We start from the raw sequence: 18,763 nt of genomic DNA, 5'->3' as shown, positions 1-18,763 counted from the left end.
CTTTTCTTGTCTTCTTATTTTCTAGTCACTCCATTGCCAGAATAAGATCAATTAAATATGGATTTTGAAATTTATCTCTGTTACTCAAAAAATTTGAACAAGTCCCTACTAACTGAAAGATCTAAAATTCCAACTCTTCATCCTAAAATCTCTTCCCTGCTACCATTCAGTTATTTAAAAAGATGAAATCTACCCTTTGCCACAACATGGATAAAATGTGAGGTAATTATGCTATGTAAAATAAGTCATAAAGGAAAATTACTATATAGTATCTCTCACATGTGGGATATAAATATTCAAAGCAAATGAACTAACAAAACAAAATAACTCTTAGACTCTATAGAAAATATGGTGGTCACCAGAAGGGAAGGCGAAAGGTAGGAAGAAAGAGTAGAGGGAGTCAATTTGGCAGTGGAAACTAGAACTTTGGTGCCGAGTACAGAAAAACATATTCACATATTGATATGTGAGATTTAATCCAAAATTTATAGTTTTATAAACTAATGATAAACTATATATATGATACATATAAAAAAATATGAAATTTCCTCCCTGAAACTTCTATATATCATTTCATGAAAACAGAGAGTAAACAACCACTAAAATGTATGTCAAGAATCCTAAGAAGTTATTTGTGTTAAATGAAATAATGAATGACTGCAATATCTGACATATATTCATTGTCATAAACAACAATTCCTCCAACTTGAGGCCTATTGATAGTGTTAATCAAACCACAATATAGAGACACAATTTTTTTTTTATTTCCATTCTGGCACAAAGAGATACTTCTGTAAACTATAAACACAAGTTTAGATGATGTGCAAGCGAATAGCTATCAGTTAGTAAAAGTTCACTCTCATTCGGTTCCTACAGTAACAAGCATCCCACACATTATTACCAGTTTGTAATATTACCAGCACCAGTACATGCTCCACACATCTAAAATCAAACTATATGGTCTCCCTGGTGGTGCAGCGGTTGAGCACTGGGCTGTGAAGCTGCCCGCAGCCTGTGCAGGGCCGGTTCGATCCCCGGCCGCTGGCAAGGGTCCCACATGGTGCGACAGACCTCTCCTACAGTGCCCGCTGCTCCCCTCAGCAGTGTATTTCTTCATCAGTCTGCTGTTCTGTTCCCCGCTCTGGCTCTGGTGATATCTCTCACCCTCCCGCGCTTCTGACTATACCCAGTGCTTGTATAAAATAAATAAATAAATCTTTAAAAATAAATAAATAAATAAATAAAGCTATCTTTTTCACCCGAATTTGCTCTTTATATTTCCTCCTTTTATAAAAGGTATCACTGTCTACCTCTGTACAAAGTCCTCCAATGGCTTCTAAAACTCAATTTTTCTTTTTGTTTAATAAAGCAAAAACATTATACAAGTCCTAAAAGATGTATAAAAGACAACAAAAACATTTTAAAAACGCTCAACATTTCATAATCATGGAAAAGCTAATGAAAACCAGGATACATCACCCATCAGAATAGCTAAAAATAAAAATACAACACCAAATTTTGACGAAGTGGTGGAACAACTCATACACCATTGGGGGAAATGTAAAATAGTACGGCTACTTTGGAAAGAGGTTTAGAGAACTGTTGTAAAACTAACCACATTCCTAACCTATGAAGCAGAATTCCACTTATATATATTTGCCTAAGAGAAATGAACACATTTACAAAACAATTTACAAGAATCTTCATGACAGTATTATTCATAATAAGCAAAAGCTACAAATTAGGCCAGCAATTCATTAAGAGAGGGAACAGACTACAGTACAGACACTGGAATATCATTCAGCAATAAAAAAGATAAAACAATATGGGTGAATCTCACAAATATGCTGAGTGAAATAAAACTTACACAAAAAAAGCATTCATACTGTATAACAGAATAGTACAGGAAGTTCTAAAACAGGCAAAAAAAGAGCAGTGGTTGCTTGTGAATAAGGTGGAGGAAAAAAATCAACTGGGAACAGTCATAAGGGAAATTTCTTAAGTGATAATCATGATCTGTATCTTAACAGAAACAGCAATTACACAGGTAGATGAACTTGTCAAAGCTCAGAAAATGTATACTTAAGATTTGTGTATTTAATTGTACATAAATTGTAATAAAAATTAATCAAATGCTGAACTTGAATAATACGCACACTAAAGTAGAAAAAGGACAGTAGTCAGTGTTTGTAATTCATATTGAAATGTGCCCAATAAAATGGATAGACAGACAAGAGAAAAAGCAAGCATAGTAAAATTTTAATGCTATAATCTAGGTGATAGGTACATATATATAGCTTCACTGTAAACCTGTTTCAACTATCTCTGTACTCAGAAATTCTGAAGTCCTTCCAATGGTCTACAAAGCCCAAGCTCATCACCATTTCTAGGACACCACCTTGCCCACCCAGCTCCAGGTAAATTGCCTTCTTGATCCTAAATATAAGAAACATAATTCTATCAGAGTACAGGCTTTGAAATGCCCTTCCCTCAAATCCCCATGAGGATTACTCCTCCACCTCTCTCAAACCTTTGAGAGGCCTCCCCAGACCACCCCATATATTATAGCAACCCACATCAACCACCCCACCATAACAACTAGCACCTCCTAGCACAGTATGTTTATTAATTATCATCTTCCTCACCCTCCAACCCACCTAACAAAAATGGTTTCATTTCTCTCATAGTTGCTACCTAGCACCTTGAACAAAGTCTGGGATGTAAAAGGCAATCAATAAATCTTTGCTGAGTGAATGAATTAATAAATGAATAAGACATTAATAAATGGCAAGACATTAAAAGAATGCAATGTGGCAAATCTATCAAGTCTTACTATAGCTACCTTTTATTGCTCTCTCCAAATTGCAGGATTATACAGATATTTATTTCACTGTTCTTTAAGAAAAAAAATTTAGGAAATCTATGTCAATGTTCAAGTGTAGAGAAAAGAACATTTCTACCTCAGAGTCTCTGAATCACTGTCTGCTCTTTTCAATGTAGCCTGGCTAAATCTTAACTTCTGTGCTACTTCCTTATTATAGTTTTATTCTTTTCTTTATATTGCAATTTAAGTTGTATGTTAATTTATTTTTATTTAAACCTCTCCATGAGCTCTGCTAGAGTAAAAGCCATGTCTATTTTGCTCGCCCAAAATATATATTTTATCCCAGACTGTACTGAATAAGTGAACACCATTTAAGTCCTCAGAGCACCAAGTTCATGCACCAATCAACCTATGTGTAACACTAGGAGAAAAAAATAAAACAATCCAGTCAAGAAATGGGCAGAAGAACTTAAAAGACATTTCTCCAAAGAGGAAATACAAATGGAAAAATGTTCAACATCCCTTATAATCAGGGAAATGCAAATCAAAACCACACTGAGATATCACCTTACACCAGTGAGAATGGCACATATCAAAAAAACATGCAACAACAAATGTTGGTGAGGATGTGGTGAAAAAGGAACTCTCCTGCATTGCTGGTGGGAGTGCAAACTGATCCAACCACTATGGAAAGCTGTCTGGAGGCTCTCAGTCTACTAAAAATGGAGCTTCCATATGACCCGGCAATTCCACTCCTAGGAATCTACCCAAGGTCACAAAAACATTGATTCAAAAGAACACCTGTACACCTATGTTTATTGCAGCACTATTTACAATAGGTAAAACCTGGAAACAAACCAAATGCCCAAAAATAGATGGCTGGATCAAGAAGATGCGGCATATATACACAATGGTATATTATTCAGCAATCAAAAAAGATAAATTCATGCCATTCACAGCAACATGGATGGAACTGGAAGGACTTATGCTCAGTGAAATAAGCCAGAAGGAAAAAGAAAAATATCAGATGGTTTCACTTATAGCAGGAATATAGGGGAAACAAATAACACATCAGTGTAAAAAAATAGTAACAGTACAAAACAAAACAAAGCAAAAACGAATTATAAATCAGAGACATACTGCAGGGGAGGAGGAGGGAGAGGGATCAGAGGGAGGGAGGGGGGAGCATAGAGGACTGAGGTGATGGTGCACGGGTGCACTGGAGAAGGAAACTCTATGGGGACTACACCTAAGGGGGTGGGGGGAAGCAAATATTATTTAAAAATGAACAATGATGTAAAAAATAAAAAAATTAATATAAAAGGGCCTCCCCTGATGGCGCAGAGGTTGAGCGCTGGGCTGCGAAGCTGCCTGCAGCCTCTATAGTGCCGGTTCAATCCCCAGCCACCTGCGAGGGTCCTACGTGGCGCAACAGACCTCTCCTGCTGCGCCCGCTGCTCCCCTCAGCAGTGTATTCCATCTGTCTGTTCTGTTCCCTGCTCTGGCTCTGGTGAATTCTCTCACCCTCCTGCGCTTCTGACTGTACCCAGTGCTTGTATAAATAAATAAATCTTTAAAAAAAAATTAATATAAAAAATAAATGAAGGGAAATAAAAACAATGTTAAAAAAAAAGAATATCTTACCAAAAACAGGCAGTGACACTGTCAGAGGTAGGTGAGAGGAGGGCCTGTTTATCCAGAGCATCAACATAACAAATCATTCTTTCTTATGGAAGGTACATCATACCTTCTTACAATGAAAACTAAAACTTAACTGCCAAACTACTTGCATGACAAATCATCTGCTATCCTGTTTGGGGAGTAATGATGTGTATCTCTTGGCTCATGGCTTTGAATTTAAAGGCAGACAGAACTGAGTTTGAATTCCAGTTCCGCTTCCTACAAGCAGTGTGACCTTACCAACTCCAGAATGGAGCAACCTCTACCTCGCAGTATACAACAGATGAGATAATGCATATACCAAGTTCTGTGAACAAAGAAAAAGCTGAATTGATGGAACAGAAGAAACTTATTTCCCCAAACTGCCTCCTGCTTCTTGAATCAGACCTCAAAGGACAATACTACCACAACAGTACACAGCTAGTCAATGAAAATTCATTGAAGAAAAGATTATTTAAGCTTCTCAAAAATACAGTATGGGCATAAACATTACTTTAAAGAAGTAATTTAAATTATGCGGAAGACCTTTAAATTACTCACAGATAAATATAAGTTCACTTTGAATCTATGAAAAGTAATACCTCTAATTATAACTGAAACAAGTGGGCAGCTGAGTGCCGCCAAAGGAATGTGCTCAGTCCAGTCAGCAGCCCTCATCACACAAAGCTCAGCCTTCTTGTTAAAGCTCTAGCTTCCTCTTCGCCTTCAAGTCTGTCAACAAACAGACTAATGGATCACAGCATAGTCCCCATTAGTAAGAAGAAGTCACATTCATAAAATCCTTTCTTCTGATCACAACCTAGAAAGATTTCTCTTGCTAGGTAGGGAAAAAACAACAACAACAACAAAACACTGCTGGATTGTAAATCCTTTGTCCCTGCCTGTGGCATAATAGTTAAATTACAAACAGCATTGCAGAGCCTTGAATAATGTCAACCACACATCCCTAAAGGCAAAAGAAAGAGAACACTAACTCTATGTCATGTCAGCAGAATTCTTGTACCTCTGCAAAATAAAGCATTTTTTAAAAACAAGAATAAAAACCCTTCAGCTGTGCAACCAGCTTGAAAAAAATTTACAACGCAAATCCTAAATACCTAATGACACATAATTATATGATTAGATGAAAGATGAAATCATCATAAGTGATTAATCAAAGAATGATTTTTCACTTGAAATGTAAGAAGAATTTGAAATCCAATGTCCTTGTTACTTAACAATTCTTATGCCACTATAGCCAAATTCTGTACTCAAGGAAAAAAATGAAAAAATAAGAAAAAAACTAAAAGCAAATAAGTAAGTTAAAAATTAACAAAAAGCGGGCCTCCCCGATGGCGCAGCGGTTGAGCGCTGGGTTGCGAAGCTGCCCGCAGCCTCTGCAGTGCCGGTTCGATCCCCGGCTGCTCCCCGGCCACTGGAGGAAGGTCCCACATGGCGCGCAGACCTCTCCTGCCTCCCGCTGCTCCCCTCAGCAGTGTACTTCAGTCTGCCTGCTCTGCTCCCCGCTCTGGCTCTGGTGAATTCTCTCACCCTCTCGTGGTTCTGACTGTACCCAGTGCTTGTATAAATAAATAAAAATAAATCTTTAAAAAAAAAAAAATTAACAAAAAGCGAAAAAAAAAATAGAAAAAAGAATAAAAACAAATTCTATATTTAAGAGTATCCTGAATTCCATTAAATCTGAGGGAATGCATGTTTCTTATAAATCTTTTAAGAAGTAACCATAATTTTCAAAAAGAACAACAAAAAAATTCTAGCTGAAACACACAAGGGGATACAAACAAGTTTGGGGAATTCATTTGTTAAAGGCACAAATTAAAATTATATTGGGGCCTCCCTGGTGGTGCAAGGGATTAAGCACCACACTATGAAGCAATCCACAGCCTCTGTGGCAGGGGTTCCATCCCTGGCCGCCCAGGGAGATTCCCGCATGGCGCAGCAGACCTCTCCTGTCTCCCCCACTGCTCTCCTCAGCAGTGTACTTAGGTCAGTCTGCCTGTTCTGTTCCCCACTCTGTCTCTGGTGAATCCTTTCACCTCCCACACCTCTGGCCTGTATCCCAGCTTGTATGCATAAATAAATAAATCTTTAAAAAAATAAAATAAAATTATATTGGTCCTGAACTCCCAATTACAAGAGAACCTCACAGTAGAAGTCTCCCAACCAACCTCCAATTACTGGAGAGACAGGATATTTAGGTCATGCCCAAACACTTGGAATCTAAGCACAAAAAGCTAAGTGTGAAGTCCCTACCATACCTTGCTGGGCCAGAATCCTACCATGCCTCTTCCTCATTTAGGACATTTTATTTTAGGTCATCCCAAAATGGAATATGTAGGATTTAAAAAGCAAACTGGGACCAATATTAGGCAATTTAAAATATTTCTCCAAATTGGGATTTATACAGACATAAAATAACCTTTGTTCAAGTATATGTATAACATCATTTTCGTAATACCCAAAAAAAAAAAAAAAAAAAAAAAGCCTAGGACATTTGTTTTTCATTAACAGGGAGGGAAAATAGCAAAAATCCAAATAATAGAATTTTTACACAAATAGTCAATGAAGACATTTTCTGAATACTGACATTAAGTGAAAAACAAAAAGGACATAAGAAATTAGAAATTCTGGTTGCTTTACAGTAAGGGAAACTGGGGTCCAGATGTAGGAGGGGGCTGTTTTGTCCTTCTTACCTCCTGAATTGTGCACACTATGAATGTTTTAACTGATAGAGAACACTGATTTTTTTAAAAAATGATCGTTGATTTAAAAAAAGAATACCTTCAGTAAGCCCATTTAGTCTTCTGTAAAATGGGGGAAACAATTAATAATAATGTCTACATGATAGAGCCGCCATAACAAAACATGAGCTCCTGCATATAAAGTGATTCCCATAATTCCTGGCCCACCTTACAAGTCACTTACAGCAGCTTTCATTTCCCACTTGCCCATTATTGCGAGGTTTGTATGGTGTTGCCACAGAGCAGTCTCTTAGCAACTGCTTTTGAAATAAATGGATGAGGCCTTAGGAAAGTATGGTTAGATCTCACATCAGCTGGCATGCTGGAAAGTATTCTATCTTTGGGATTTAACTATTTTCATACTTACAGGGATGCTCCACACTTGCATTCCATCACTGTAGCCAATCATAACCAGCAAAGGTGGCTCATTCCCAGTGCTATGTATTTCATTAAATTCCATATTTCTTGATGTATCTATATTATAATTAAGTAACAAAGAAGCAAATTAAAGATACAATGTCAAAAACAAACAAAAAGATATAAAACAAAAAGAAAAGCACAATGTCAAGCAAGGAAACAAAACACTTTTAATGCCATTAGTGACAACTGTTTAGGTTGTTTTTCAATAAAGTGCACAAGTAATTAGAAGACATCATTCAATAAAAAGTGAACAACAAGCTGAAATGATAAAACTAGGTTTATTATGTAAGACTACTTACAATTACCAGCACAAATAAGGTTTTTAAAAAATCAAGCCCAAAGGGAAGTGGGAGTCCCATAGACTATGGAAAAGGATTATGGGTGCTTTAGTAGTGGGTGTTGAGTTGCAACATACATCTGAAGGTGTGACTATATACCCACAAAATGTATATAATGTTGTAAACCATTGTTACCTCAATAAAAATAATACCATAAAAATAAATTACTAAGCTCAAGCTAGAAAACTAAGGAGTTATAATATCAGGATCAAAACTATGTACAAATGATAAATGAAAATGAAATATTTTGCCAAAAAACATGTAAACATGAAGTGTAATCACTTAGAATTTCTAGTGTTTGTAAATTTAACAATGACGTTCCTTTATGCAAAGGAAGTGAATCCTGATATATCCTGAAGACACTAAGCATATTACTACTACTAAAGAATTACATGTTCATCAGTGAATACTATGTATCATACAAGAGTATCTTAAGACATATTTTTATGTAACAAAACTATTGTACCTCAGGAATCACTAATTGAGGGTAGGGTAGGGGCTGGAGCAAGTAGTAGGAGGGGCCAAATGGTCTATGGTAAGGGACTATGGGTGTTTTGGTGGTAGGTGTGTGTGTGAACCTAGTCCTCCAAATCATATACAGTGTTATAAACCATTGGTACTGCAATAAAAATAAAATCACTAATTAAAACATTCTATTTTCAGATCATAACTTTGTCTTCCAGCAAGTTTACTCAGCTATTTCCTTTATATCCACTCTTTCACCTAATTACCACCTCCAGTCCACTGACACCCGACTTCTCCCTACTCTTTCAACCTATCTTAAATGTACACTCTTTTCATATTATGTTCTTTGATCAATCATCTTTGTGCCTTCTGTCAATAATCTACATTTTTTTATCCCTTGATCTTTGTACGTTACCCAACTAGCAAAACTCAAATCTCAGCTGAACCCAATCTTAAGATCTGGGGTATAAGCCAGAGGTAAGGGAGGGAGGTTGGTGAGAGGATTCACCAGAGAAAGAGTGAGGAGCAGAACAGGCAGACCTACTGAAACACACTGCTGAGGGGAGCAGGCGGCAAGACAGGAGAGATCTGCTGCGCCATGCGGGTTAGCTCCCTGGCTAGCCAGGAATGGAACTTGTGCTGCAGTGGCTGCTGATAACTTCATAGTGCTCCTTGCGCCCCGAGGGAGGCCGTGAAACTTATTCTACTGTTTCTTCAATTACTTTCTTAAATCTTCTCCAAGTTCTAACCCCACCCAACCTGTCATCACTCAGCAGATAATCTGCTCATACTGCACAAGGAAACCAGAAATTTCCTGTTTCCAAAGACCTGTGTATATCTGTATGCCCTGCAATAGTGTGGTTCACAAGAAATATATCATTTGATCATTAAATGACCAAAATGCTATTTCTCATACTGATTTGGTCTTCACTCACAATAGTTACTGGGAATGTTAAAGTTCTTTTATATTAACAAAGGCAACTTTTGGAAAACATTTATGGATGGGGGCTAGCTGCTATGAAAATAAGCATGGAGGGTTGACATTCCAGTTCTACCCTCTCAAGTCCAGAGAGGGGAGAGGGGCTGGGGATTCAATCAATTTCCAATGGCTAATGACTTGATTATACCTGGGATACAGTGAAGCCTCCACATAAGCCTAAGAGGGCTTCCAGGTTGGTTAATATATACAGATTTGGGGGAGAAGTACACACCTAGAGAGTGGACTGGAGCTCCCCACCTTTTGCCCACATCAACTCTTCCATCTCCTACTAGTCGCTGCAATAAATCTGTGATATAATGAATAAACCAGTTTCCAGAGTTCCTTGTGCTATTCAATCAAATATGATTGGAATGGTAGTTGCCTGAGACTTGCAAGAAGGGATGAATGTAGAGTGGTTAAATGAATAGAGAGAGCTTAGTTTTACAAGACTAAAAGAGTTCTACAGATTGGTTACATGACAGTGTGAATGTATTTAATCCTGAACTGTAGATGGTAAAGTGACTAATTTTTGCTATGTTTTTATATTTTTCTAAAGATTCCTTCACAAATGAAGAATAAGCCTGTTGAACATAAATAATGACAACAAAGAATAGCAGTAAAAATTGCTATCAGAAATGATCAAATCAGGATGGGCTGGGGTTAGTAAGAATTTCCCCTCACAGTCTAGAAAGTTGGCAGTTCTTGTTATCTAGAGCAAACCAACTGGTTAATCTGATATGTTTGGGGACTGAAAACTATATACTCACTTTTAGAGTGAGAAAAAAATAGGATATTAAACCACACTGGCTACTTCTAACAACTTTTACAGTACAACGCCTTACAAAAACAAGTTTAGGGTATAAATCGGAATGCCTAAAAGCAAAAAAAGAACAGTGCCATCATACCAAGGGTTTATTAATCATGCTCTCTAATGAGCTCCACAAGTAAGAGTCACTTCCCAACACCAAGCCAAAGTCTGTACACTGACTAGAAACAGAGATACCAAGAAGGCCCAGGAATACAGAATCCCAACAACTCAAGTTCTTTTGGAAGAATCTCCTGTTAGTCATTACTCCACTCCCAACTATGATAAGCCATAATCAGTTGGGCTGCAGTCCAGAGGCAAGTGGCCAACTGGTATCACTTTATAATTCAAAGCAGAAAAGCAGAGGTCCCAAGTTTTGTGACAGAAACAAAGAGTAATCACAGAGCCGACTTCAATTTAAACATTGTAACTTTCAGACTGATTAACAGCTAATAGTTTCATTAATAATGTAAGATAACTTAAATTTATAGACAGTTAATAGACATCTTAATTGTTTTGCCAGAAAAACTCCAAGTCTGACAAAGAGAAGCCCGGATGACTAACGCAATCTCCAGGTACACAAAACTCCTCTACAATGAAGCAGACTACTAGCATGGCTAGCATATGGCTGCTGTCCAAAGATTCTACTCCAGTATCTCCCACTGGATGAAAGACAAAAGGCAGTAATCAAGGCATTACATCCAAGCTGTAACAGGCATAATCAGGGAAGGGCAGACTGGCTGATCACGAAACCCCAATACAAAAAATAGTAAGTCCTAGTTAGCCTTCTTCAGGGTGTCCTTCCCACAGCCAAATTTTCATTCAATTGTAAATATCTCAAAACTTTGTGATACAAAGACCTGATCTCAGCAGAAACATTCTTGGAGAAAACACAAATAAGAGACAAAGTTAAGAATTGCTGTTTTAAAAAAGGAAGGAAGACAGGAAGGCAGGCAGGCAGTCTATCTATTAAGAAATTGAAGGGGCCTCCCTGTTGGCACAAGGGATTAAGCATCAGCACCATGAAGCAGTCTGCAGCTACTGCAGCACAAGTTCAATCCCCGGCCAGGGAGCTACCTACATGGCACAGCAGACCTCTCCTGTCTCACCCGCTGCTCCCTCAGCAGTGTATTTCAGTAGATCTGCCTGTCCTGTTCCCCTCTCTGTCTCTGGTGAATCCTCTTACCCCACCCCCCCACCCCCCGCTGGCCTGTACCCCAGCTCTTGTATGCATAAATAAATAAATCTTTAAAAAAAAAAAAAAAGAACTTATTTTGAAAACTAAAAAGTTACTATAAGAAAACATAATCTAAAAAGTAAAGTAAGGATTCTCTATTTGGAATCAGGTGAACCTCCAACCAACAAACATTTAATTCATATGTTCCAAAATGTTAAAACCATACCATTTAAATCTGCATTTTCAAATCTGACCCAGACTATTTTCTCCTTTTCTTCTGTTAGAGGTGATCCACTGTAAGCCTGCAGAGTAAACAGAAATGTTTTTAATTCAAATGTTTTACAGGGGCCTCCCTGGTGGTGCAAAGGGTTAAGACACAGCACTATGAGGCTGCTCGCAGCCACTGCAACACAAGTTCGATCCCCAACCAGGGAGGTGACTCACATGGCACAGCAGACCTCTCCTGTCTCGCCCACTGCTCCCCTCAGCAGTATGTTTCGGTCAGTCTGCCTGTTCTGTTCCCCACTCTGTCTCTGGTGAATCCTCTTAACCCCCATACCTCTGGCCTGTACCCCAGTTCTTGTAGGCATAAATAAATCTTTAAAAAAAAAACACAAATGTTTTACAGTCTAATATAATTGATGTTCAAAACAAAGAGTAACTTATTAAATATAAGACCAACCCTATCCCTCCCCACTTTTAACTTCACTCACCCTATATCTTGGCAACTAGCACATTTTTTAACATTTACTCCCAAAGAAAGTTATCTAGGAATGCAATAACCTTGGTCAAAAAGTGGGTTATTAAAGAACTGCAGAAGGGCCTCCCCGGTGGCGCAGTGGTTGAGCGCTGGGTTGCGAAGCTGCCTGCAGCCTCTGCAGCGCCAGTTCGATCCCCGGCTACTCCCCGGCCACCAGAGGAGGGTCCCACATGGCGCGCAGACCTCTCCTGCCACCCGCTGCTCCCCTCAGCAGTGTGTACTTCGGTCCTTCTGCCTGCTCTGCTCCCCTCTCTGGCTCTGGTGAATTCTCTCACCCTCCTGCGCTTCTGACTGTACCCAGTGCTTGTATAAATAAATAAATAAATCTTAAAAAAAAAAGAACTGCAGAAACCTAAAATACAATGATCATAGTCTATTATGAAGCATCACTGTAATTCAAAGCACCAAAACACTATCCTGTACATTGATGAACAAATATGAAAGTTTAAGAAATAAACAAAACTATCCAGGTGTTTATGATCAGACAATTACACTCTTTCAAGAATTTTCTAGAGTATTACTTTTTGCTCAGTTCCAGTTCTGGGCAAAGGGCACCAGCCAGTGTTAGGGGTGCAAAAAAGACTACTTTTTCAGTCTCTTATCTGGCTTCTAGACCCAACCTATTAACTAGTTCATGAAAGCCTGCAAGGTTTGCAAAGATAAGCATAAACTGCCTAGGAAAAGGGTCAACAATACCCATCAGCACTCAAAAGGAGTCATCGCCCCATAAAGTAAGCATTTTCATTTAAATTTTTTTGTCAACAAAGAGCTACAAGATTTTCAGTTATAATGGGGGGGCTGCAATTGTATGGGGAATATAAAAATAAAATTTAAAAAAAAAAAGATTTTCAGTTATAAAGTATTACTGGGGTCACAATATTATTTATTATCAAAAGCATACAAAACCTCCATGCCATATATTTGTTTTATATGACCAGCTTTAAATTTTCATACCAATTACAGACCCCTTACACCACACCATACAAGCTTAAAGCCACTGAAAATACTAGAAGATAGCATTACTTTCATAGTAGGTTTACTATACAAAAAAATTATCTTAGCTATCCTCAGGATTTCAACTGTCTTTTTTTAACAAACAAGTGAGACATGTCTAAGTCAGTTCATTCCTCTGGACAAAAGAAAACCTGTACTAGAACCAGCTAATTCATTAACTTTTATCTTCAACCACTTTACTAATCTTTTTTTCCTGTGGTCTTGCTCTGTTCATCCTTGAAAACTTTTTTTTAATAAACTATTTTGGAATAATTTTAGATTATTAAACAGTACAGAATTCTCATATACCACTTAGTCAGTATCCCTATCTAATCTAATCAAATCTTACCTTACCAGGGTCCATTTGTCAAAACTAGAAAACTAAATCGCTACATTACTATAAAGCCGAGACTATTTGGACTTCACCAGTTTCACCACTAATGTCCTTTTCTCTGCTCCATGATCCAATTTGGGCCACCACACATTTGGACAACTTCCTTTTTCCCTATGTAAGGCGCCAGAAAAATAACATCTTTCAAAATGTTCTTCAGTTTAGCTGATTATAAAACTGCTTATCACCTGCAGTGTGATTCACTTCCCCCAATTTCTTTGCAACACACTTTGAGTTCTGGGCAATACGCTGAATAAAGCAAAGTTAGAAAAAAAAAAAAAAACATTCAGCGTGTTGGGATTCTTGAACTTTTCTTTCCAGTTCAGGATGAAACAAGAGTTTGACAACCAAGGTTTTGTGTGCCTTTGCTCAGTCTTCAAGTTTTCCTCTCTTTAACAGACATGCTTGTTTTTTACTAAGCATTTTTGAGAAAATTCTCTGAAGATGACTAAAGCATGCAAGTGTTGCTTCTTATGTCTCTTCCTGCGGGTTCACTCCTAGCATGTGACAGCGTGCCATTTTGCCTCTCAGCTTGTGATGTCATTTACCCATGTTGAGATTTTCTCGGTTTGGCAGAAACCCACACAGGGTCCATCCAGCTTTCACTTGCTATCTTAATGGAGATCACTGCACCACCACACAAAGAGTCTGAGGTTGTTTTTTCCCCAGCATTGATTACTAGCTTCATTGATTCTTCAAGGCTGTTCAAGCCCTCGTATTTAGCATCATTATGTTTGTGGGGTTGTTTTTTTATTTTTATTCTTGTGTTGAAGAACTGGGGTGTAGGCCAGAGATGAAGCAGGTGAGCGGATTCACCAGAGACAGAGCAGGGAGCAGGACAGGCTGCTCTACTGAAATACACTGCTGAGGGGAGCATATGAGACAGGAGTGGTCTGCTGCACCATGTGGTTTAGCTCCCTGGCTGGGTATCGAACTCAGGCCTCTGTAGTGGGCTGTCATGGTGGCAGGGCTGAGACTTAACCCCTCAGCCACCATAAAGGCCCAGCATTGTAACTTTTACCTCAATTCTTGACAGGATTTATTTACTTCTCCTTTTATTCCTTATCTAATTTCTAACACCTATATACATTTATCAGCACAAAGTTCTTGCTAAATTTTAAAAGATATAGGCACAATCACTGTAATTAAGTTGTGTTTTAATTTTTCACTGGAGAGAAGTCACTTCCACCCTAAACTATGTCTTTGGCAAAATACCGATTTCATGGGAGGGGCTCTGAAGGCTGGGTGGAGGTTGACTTTGGAAAAAAAAGACACAAGTAAACTTCTATAAGGGTGTATACTGGGAGAACCTAATCTCCTTATCCCCTTTCTAAAGAGAAGGCAGAACTTGAATGGTCCTATCTTTATCTACTGTGCCTTCCCAGTACCCTCCCCAACTGACATTCCCTTTTTCTACCACTCCCTGAAGCCACTGTCTTGTGTACGTTATCAAAATGGATTTTAGCTACATGGATGGATCAGTTAGTCAATGCTGGGATTCTCCTATGTACATAAGAGATGTACATACTATATTAAACTTCCTTTTCTTTCTTTTTTTTTTTTTTTTTGCTATGTTTTACTTATTTCTTTTATGGTGATGGGGAGGTTAAAAAGAAAAAGTTGAGTTTCTGCTTTAAAGAGCTTTCCCAAAGAGTGGCTATTCATTTTCATTATAATCATTACATATCATGGATGAACACTGTTCTCCTGGCTTCCATGAGAGTCTCAATTTAAGGTAACATGTATAACATGTTTTTCTGAAATTCAGTGTATTCATTGAGCATATATGGGGTGTCCCCTTGTGCTCTTGTTGTCAATACCAATATGAAAAATATTGGCAGTTCAGTTACAGAACAAATTTTAAAAATCTTAAGTACAGGGCCTCCCCGGTGGCACAGCGGTTGAGCGCTGGGTTGCGAAGCTGCCCGCAGCCTCTGCAGCGCCGGTTCAATCCCCAGCTCTCCCCGACCACAGGAGAAGGGTCCCACATGGCGCGCAGACCTCTCCTGCTGCCCGCTGCTCCCCTCAGCAGTGTACTTCGGTCCTTCTGCCTGCTCTGCTCCCCTCTCACCCTCCCGCGCTTCTGACTGTACCCAGTGCTTGTATAAATAAATAAAGTAAATAAATAAATCTTTAAAAAAAAATCATAAGTACAGCTTATGTTTAATTTGGATCTAAGCTAATAACTGAGAAATCATTTAGCAATAAGGTTCTCTGATATTTATATACCCTGTGAAACTGCACTTAATTATGGGACTGCTAATTCTAACAGCTGCACAATTAACATAGGAATAGGCAAAAATTATAAATCTGGATGCCAAATTCTAAACAAAAAGCAATCTCATTTTCGCGTATCTATAAATAAAGAAGAGGATAAGAATTATCTGAATAATGTTAAATAAAGAGCAGAAGGTATTTAGAAGTGAGAAAATAAATTTTTTTCATTAAATCTTCCAGTTCACAAAATGCCTGTAAGGAAAATAGCAACATAAGACTAAAGATTAGTTACATTGCTATTATTCAGAACTTCTTGAAAGTAAAAAATGAATATGAATCAACTTCCTTGGTTTAAAGTTAATTGCCTTACAGTTTGTTATTTTGTAACTTCAAATCTATGTTACTCTTGAAAATTTAAAACAGAAAGTAAAATAATATAGCAAGTCAGAAACTTCACCCATACAACTAGACAGATGTTTATAGTTTTGGGGTATCCTAAAGCCTCTTTTCTCTAGTCAACCAAAAATACTTGCTATACACGGTTTCCACTAGCACAAAAGGTGCTTTTGTAACAAGTTGATAAAGAGGCACTCTTGAGACAGGCAAATTACAAAAATTTAAAAATACCCCTTCCTTGGAAGTGCAGTCTCCTGCCAGGGCTAAGAGCTTAAGAGAAAGGAACAATTCATAGAACAAATTGGATCTCAGCCCCCCCATTGCTCTCCAAGGTCTGCTATTCTGTGCAGAATTTAAGATGTATAGTTACAGCAACCTTGATGCCTACCATTCCCAGTTAGCCAGTTTCCTTCAAAATCAAATACCCAGCCTTTCCTTTCATTTCAACCAATGCTACTTCCAGTGTCCTTGGAAACCTGACTCTTACTTCTTTCTTTGCTGATTCCCTTAGCAATCAAATATTCAGACTGTACTATCATGTGTAACACTTACTGATAGGTTGCTATTATCTCTGGTTGGTTCCCTTTTTTTTTTTTTTTTAATTTATTTATTTATACAAGCACTGGATACAGTTAGAAGCGCGGAAGGGTGAGAGAATTCACCAGAGCCAGAGCAGGGAACAGAACAGGCAGAAGGACTGAAGTACACTGCTGAGGGGAGCAGTGGGCAGCAGGAGAGGTCTGTGCGCCATGTGGGACCCTCACCCAGTGGCCGGGGATCAAACCAGCGCTGCAGAGGCTGCAGGCAGCTTCGCAACCCAGCCATCAACCGCTGTGCTACCGGGGAGGCCCTGGTTGTTTCCCTTATTAACCAAGCTCCTCAAGAAAGGAAACCATTTATTTTTCCTTACATGCCCCACAGACCTTCTTTTGCTGACCAAGATTCATTCAAGCTGACTTAATAAAGAATACCAGGCCTCTCTGGTGGCAGAAGGGGTTAAGACACAACCTATGAAGCTATCCACAGCCACTGCAGCATGAGTTTGATCCCCGACCAGGGAGCAACCCACATGGCACAGCAGACCTCTCCTGACCCACCTGCTGCTCCCTTCAGCAGTGTATTTCACTCAATCTACCTGTTCTGCTCCCCACTCTGTCTCTGGTGAATCCTCTCTCCGCCCCCATACCTCTGGCCTGTACCCCAGTTCTTGTATGAATAAATAAATCTTTTTTTAAAAAAAAAAGAATACCGGCCTCCCTGGTGGTTCAGCGGTTGAGCGCTGGGTTGCAAAGCTGCCCGAAGCCTCCATGGTGCCGGTTCAATCCCCAGCTGCTCCCCGGCCAACAAAGGAGGGTCCCGCATGGCACGCAGACCTCTCCTGCCGCCCGCTGCTCCCCTCAGCAGTGTACTTCGGTCCTTCAGCTTGCTCTGCTCCCTGCTCTGGCTCTGGTGAATTCTCTCACCCTCCCGTGCTTCTGACTGTACCAGTGCTTGTATAAATAAATAAATAAATCTTTAAAAAAAAATACCAACATTCTCTGACACTTGCCTTTATTGGATGAATACAGTTTATTTAATACAACTGAAATACGGATTTTAGACTTTTCAAGGAAGCTGGGAGACTGGTTCTATGAATGTGCTTTTTGAACAGTTAAGTTACAAAAACCTTGGCAGTCAGAGAAAACGGACATTATCAAAAGGAAACCTTTCCTTTCAATAATTCTACTATGCAATGTTTCCCAAAGCTACTGTTTCACAAGAATCAGCTTAGATTCTACTACAGACAAAAGCTACTGAATGCCCTATAAGAGAGGGGCCTGGTAATTATTCTTAATGTTAAGTCTAGGCAACAGTGCATTAGAGATGATCCTAGGAGGGCTGGTTGCTCTTACTCCTTAACAGTAAGGGGCTTACTCTCATATAAGCTAGAGTAAAAAGACATCCTGACGTGGCATTAAAATTCTGTTCAATATGTAAGAGATGCAGATGTGTGCTCAGTATAGTATTTAGTTAATATAATATCTAATTAATGAAAAGCACACTGTTTTTCTCACTTCAGACAGGCAACAAACATTTACTAGGACAGGTGAAAGATTTTAGAAATAGAATCCAACTAGAAAGTCCCAAGTTCCACCTCTCAACTAACATCTCATCTTGATTTCTCTTAAGAGGGTTAAGTCCGGGGGAATAATAAATGCACCACTGTAATACAAAATTAAGACAAATCTAATAACAAGTATAGTACCACCCTACTAGTGCTCAGGATGCTAAAACAAAAGTGTTTCTGGAGATGATATGACTGTCAAGTTCAGGATATCGCACATTTTAGAGCTCTCCTGGCCAATGGTAAAACCTACCTTTTTTGAAACCCCATTTAACTTACCTGTGGCACAACATCCTGCAGAAAAGTCACAACACTTTCCATGTAGGACTGCTCCCTGAAAAAGGGTGAAATGGAAAAGTTTTGTCGTGACAGCTTAAGATGAATATGGAAAACCTCTTTTCTATAAGCCCTAATAGAGTCACTCATTAAAAAAAGAAAAGAAAAAGACCTGGTAGTCCTGCTATACAGCTTTC

General features: G+C 38.7%; 1 protein-coding gene across 1 annotated transcript in view; it reads right to left on the bottom strand.

Moving 5' to 3' along the window:
* The window catches only part of BCAS3 (BCAS3 microtubule associated cell migration factor), a 557,971-nt gene that overhangs the window by 460,330 nt on the left and 78,878 nt on the right, over positions 1–18,763 (bottom strand). Inside the window, exons 5-6 of the mRNA XM_037494441.2 lie at positions 11,656–11,731; positions 7,613–7,719 (exon numbers count right to left, since the gene is read on the bottom strand). Of these exons, the coding sequence (XP_037350338.2) occupies positions 7,613–7,719; positions 11,656–11,731 (183 nt within the window). The remainder of the gene's footprint in view (positions 1–7,612; positions 7,720–11,655; positions 11,732–18,763) is intronic.

The sequence above is a fragment of the Talpa occidentalis genome, unplaced genomic scaffold, assembly GCF_014898055.3.
Source record: "Talpa occidentalis isolate TD23 unplaced genomic scaffold, MPIMG_talOcc4v2.1 talOcc4.7, whole genome shotgun sequence".
NCBI classification, from domain to species: Eukaryota; Metazoa; Chordata; class Mammalia; order Eulipotyphla; family Talpidae; genus Talpa; species Talpa occidentalis.
This window is presented reverse-complemented; position numbering and strand designations above follow the sequence as displayed.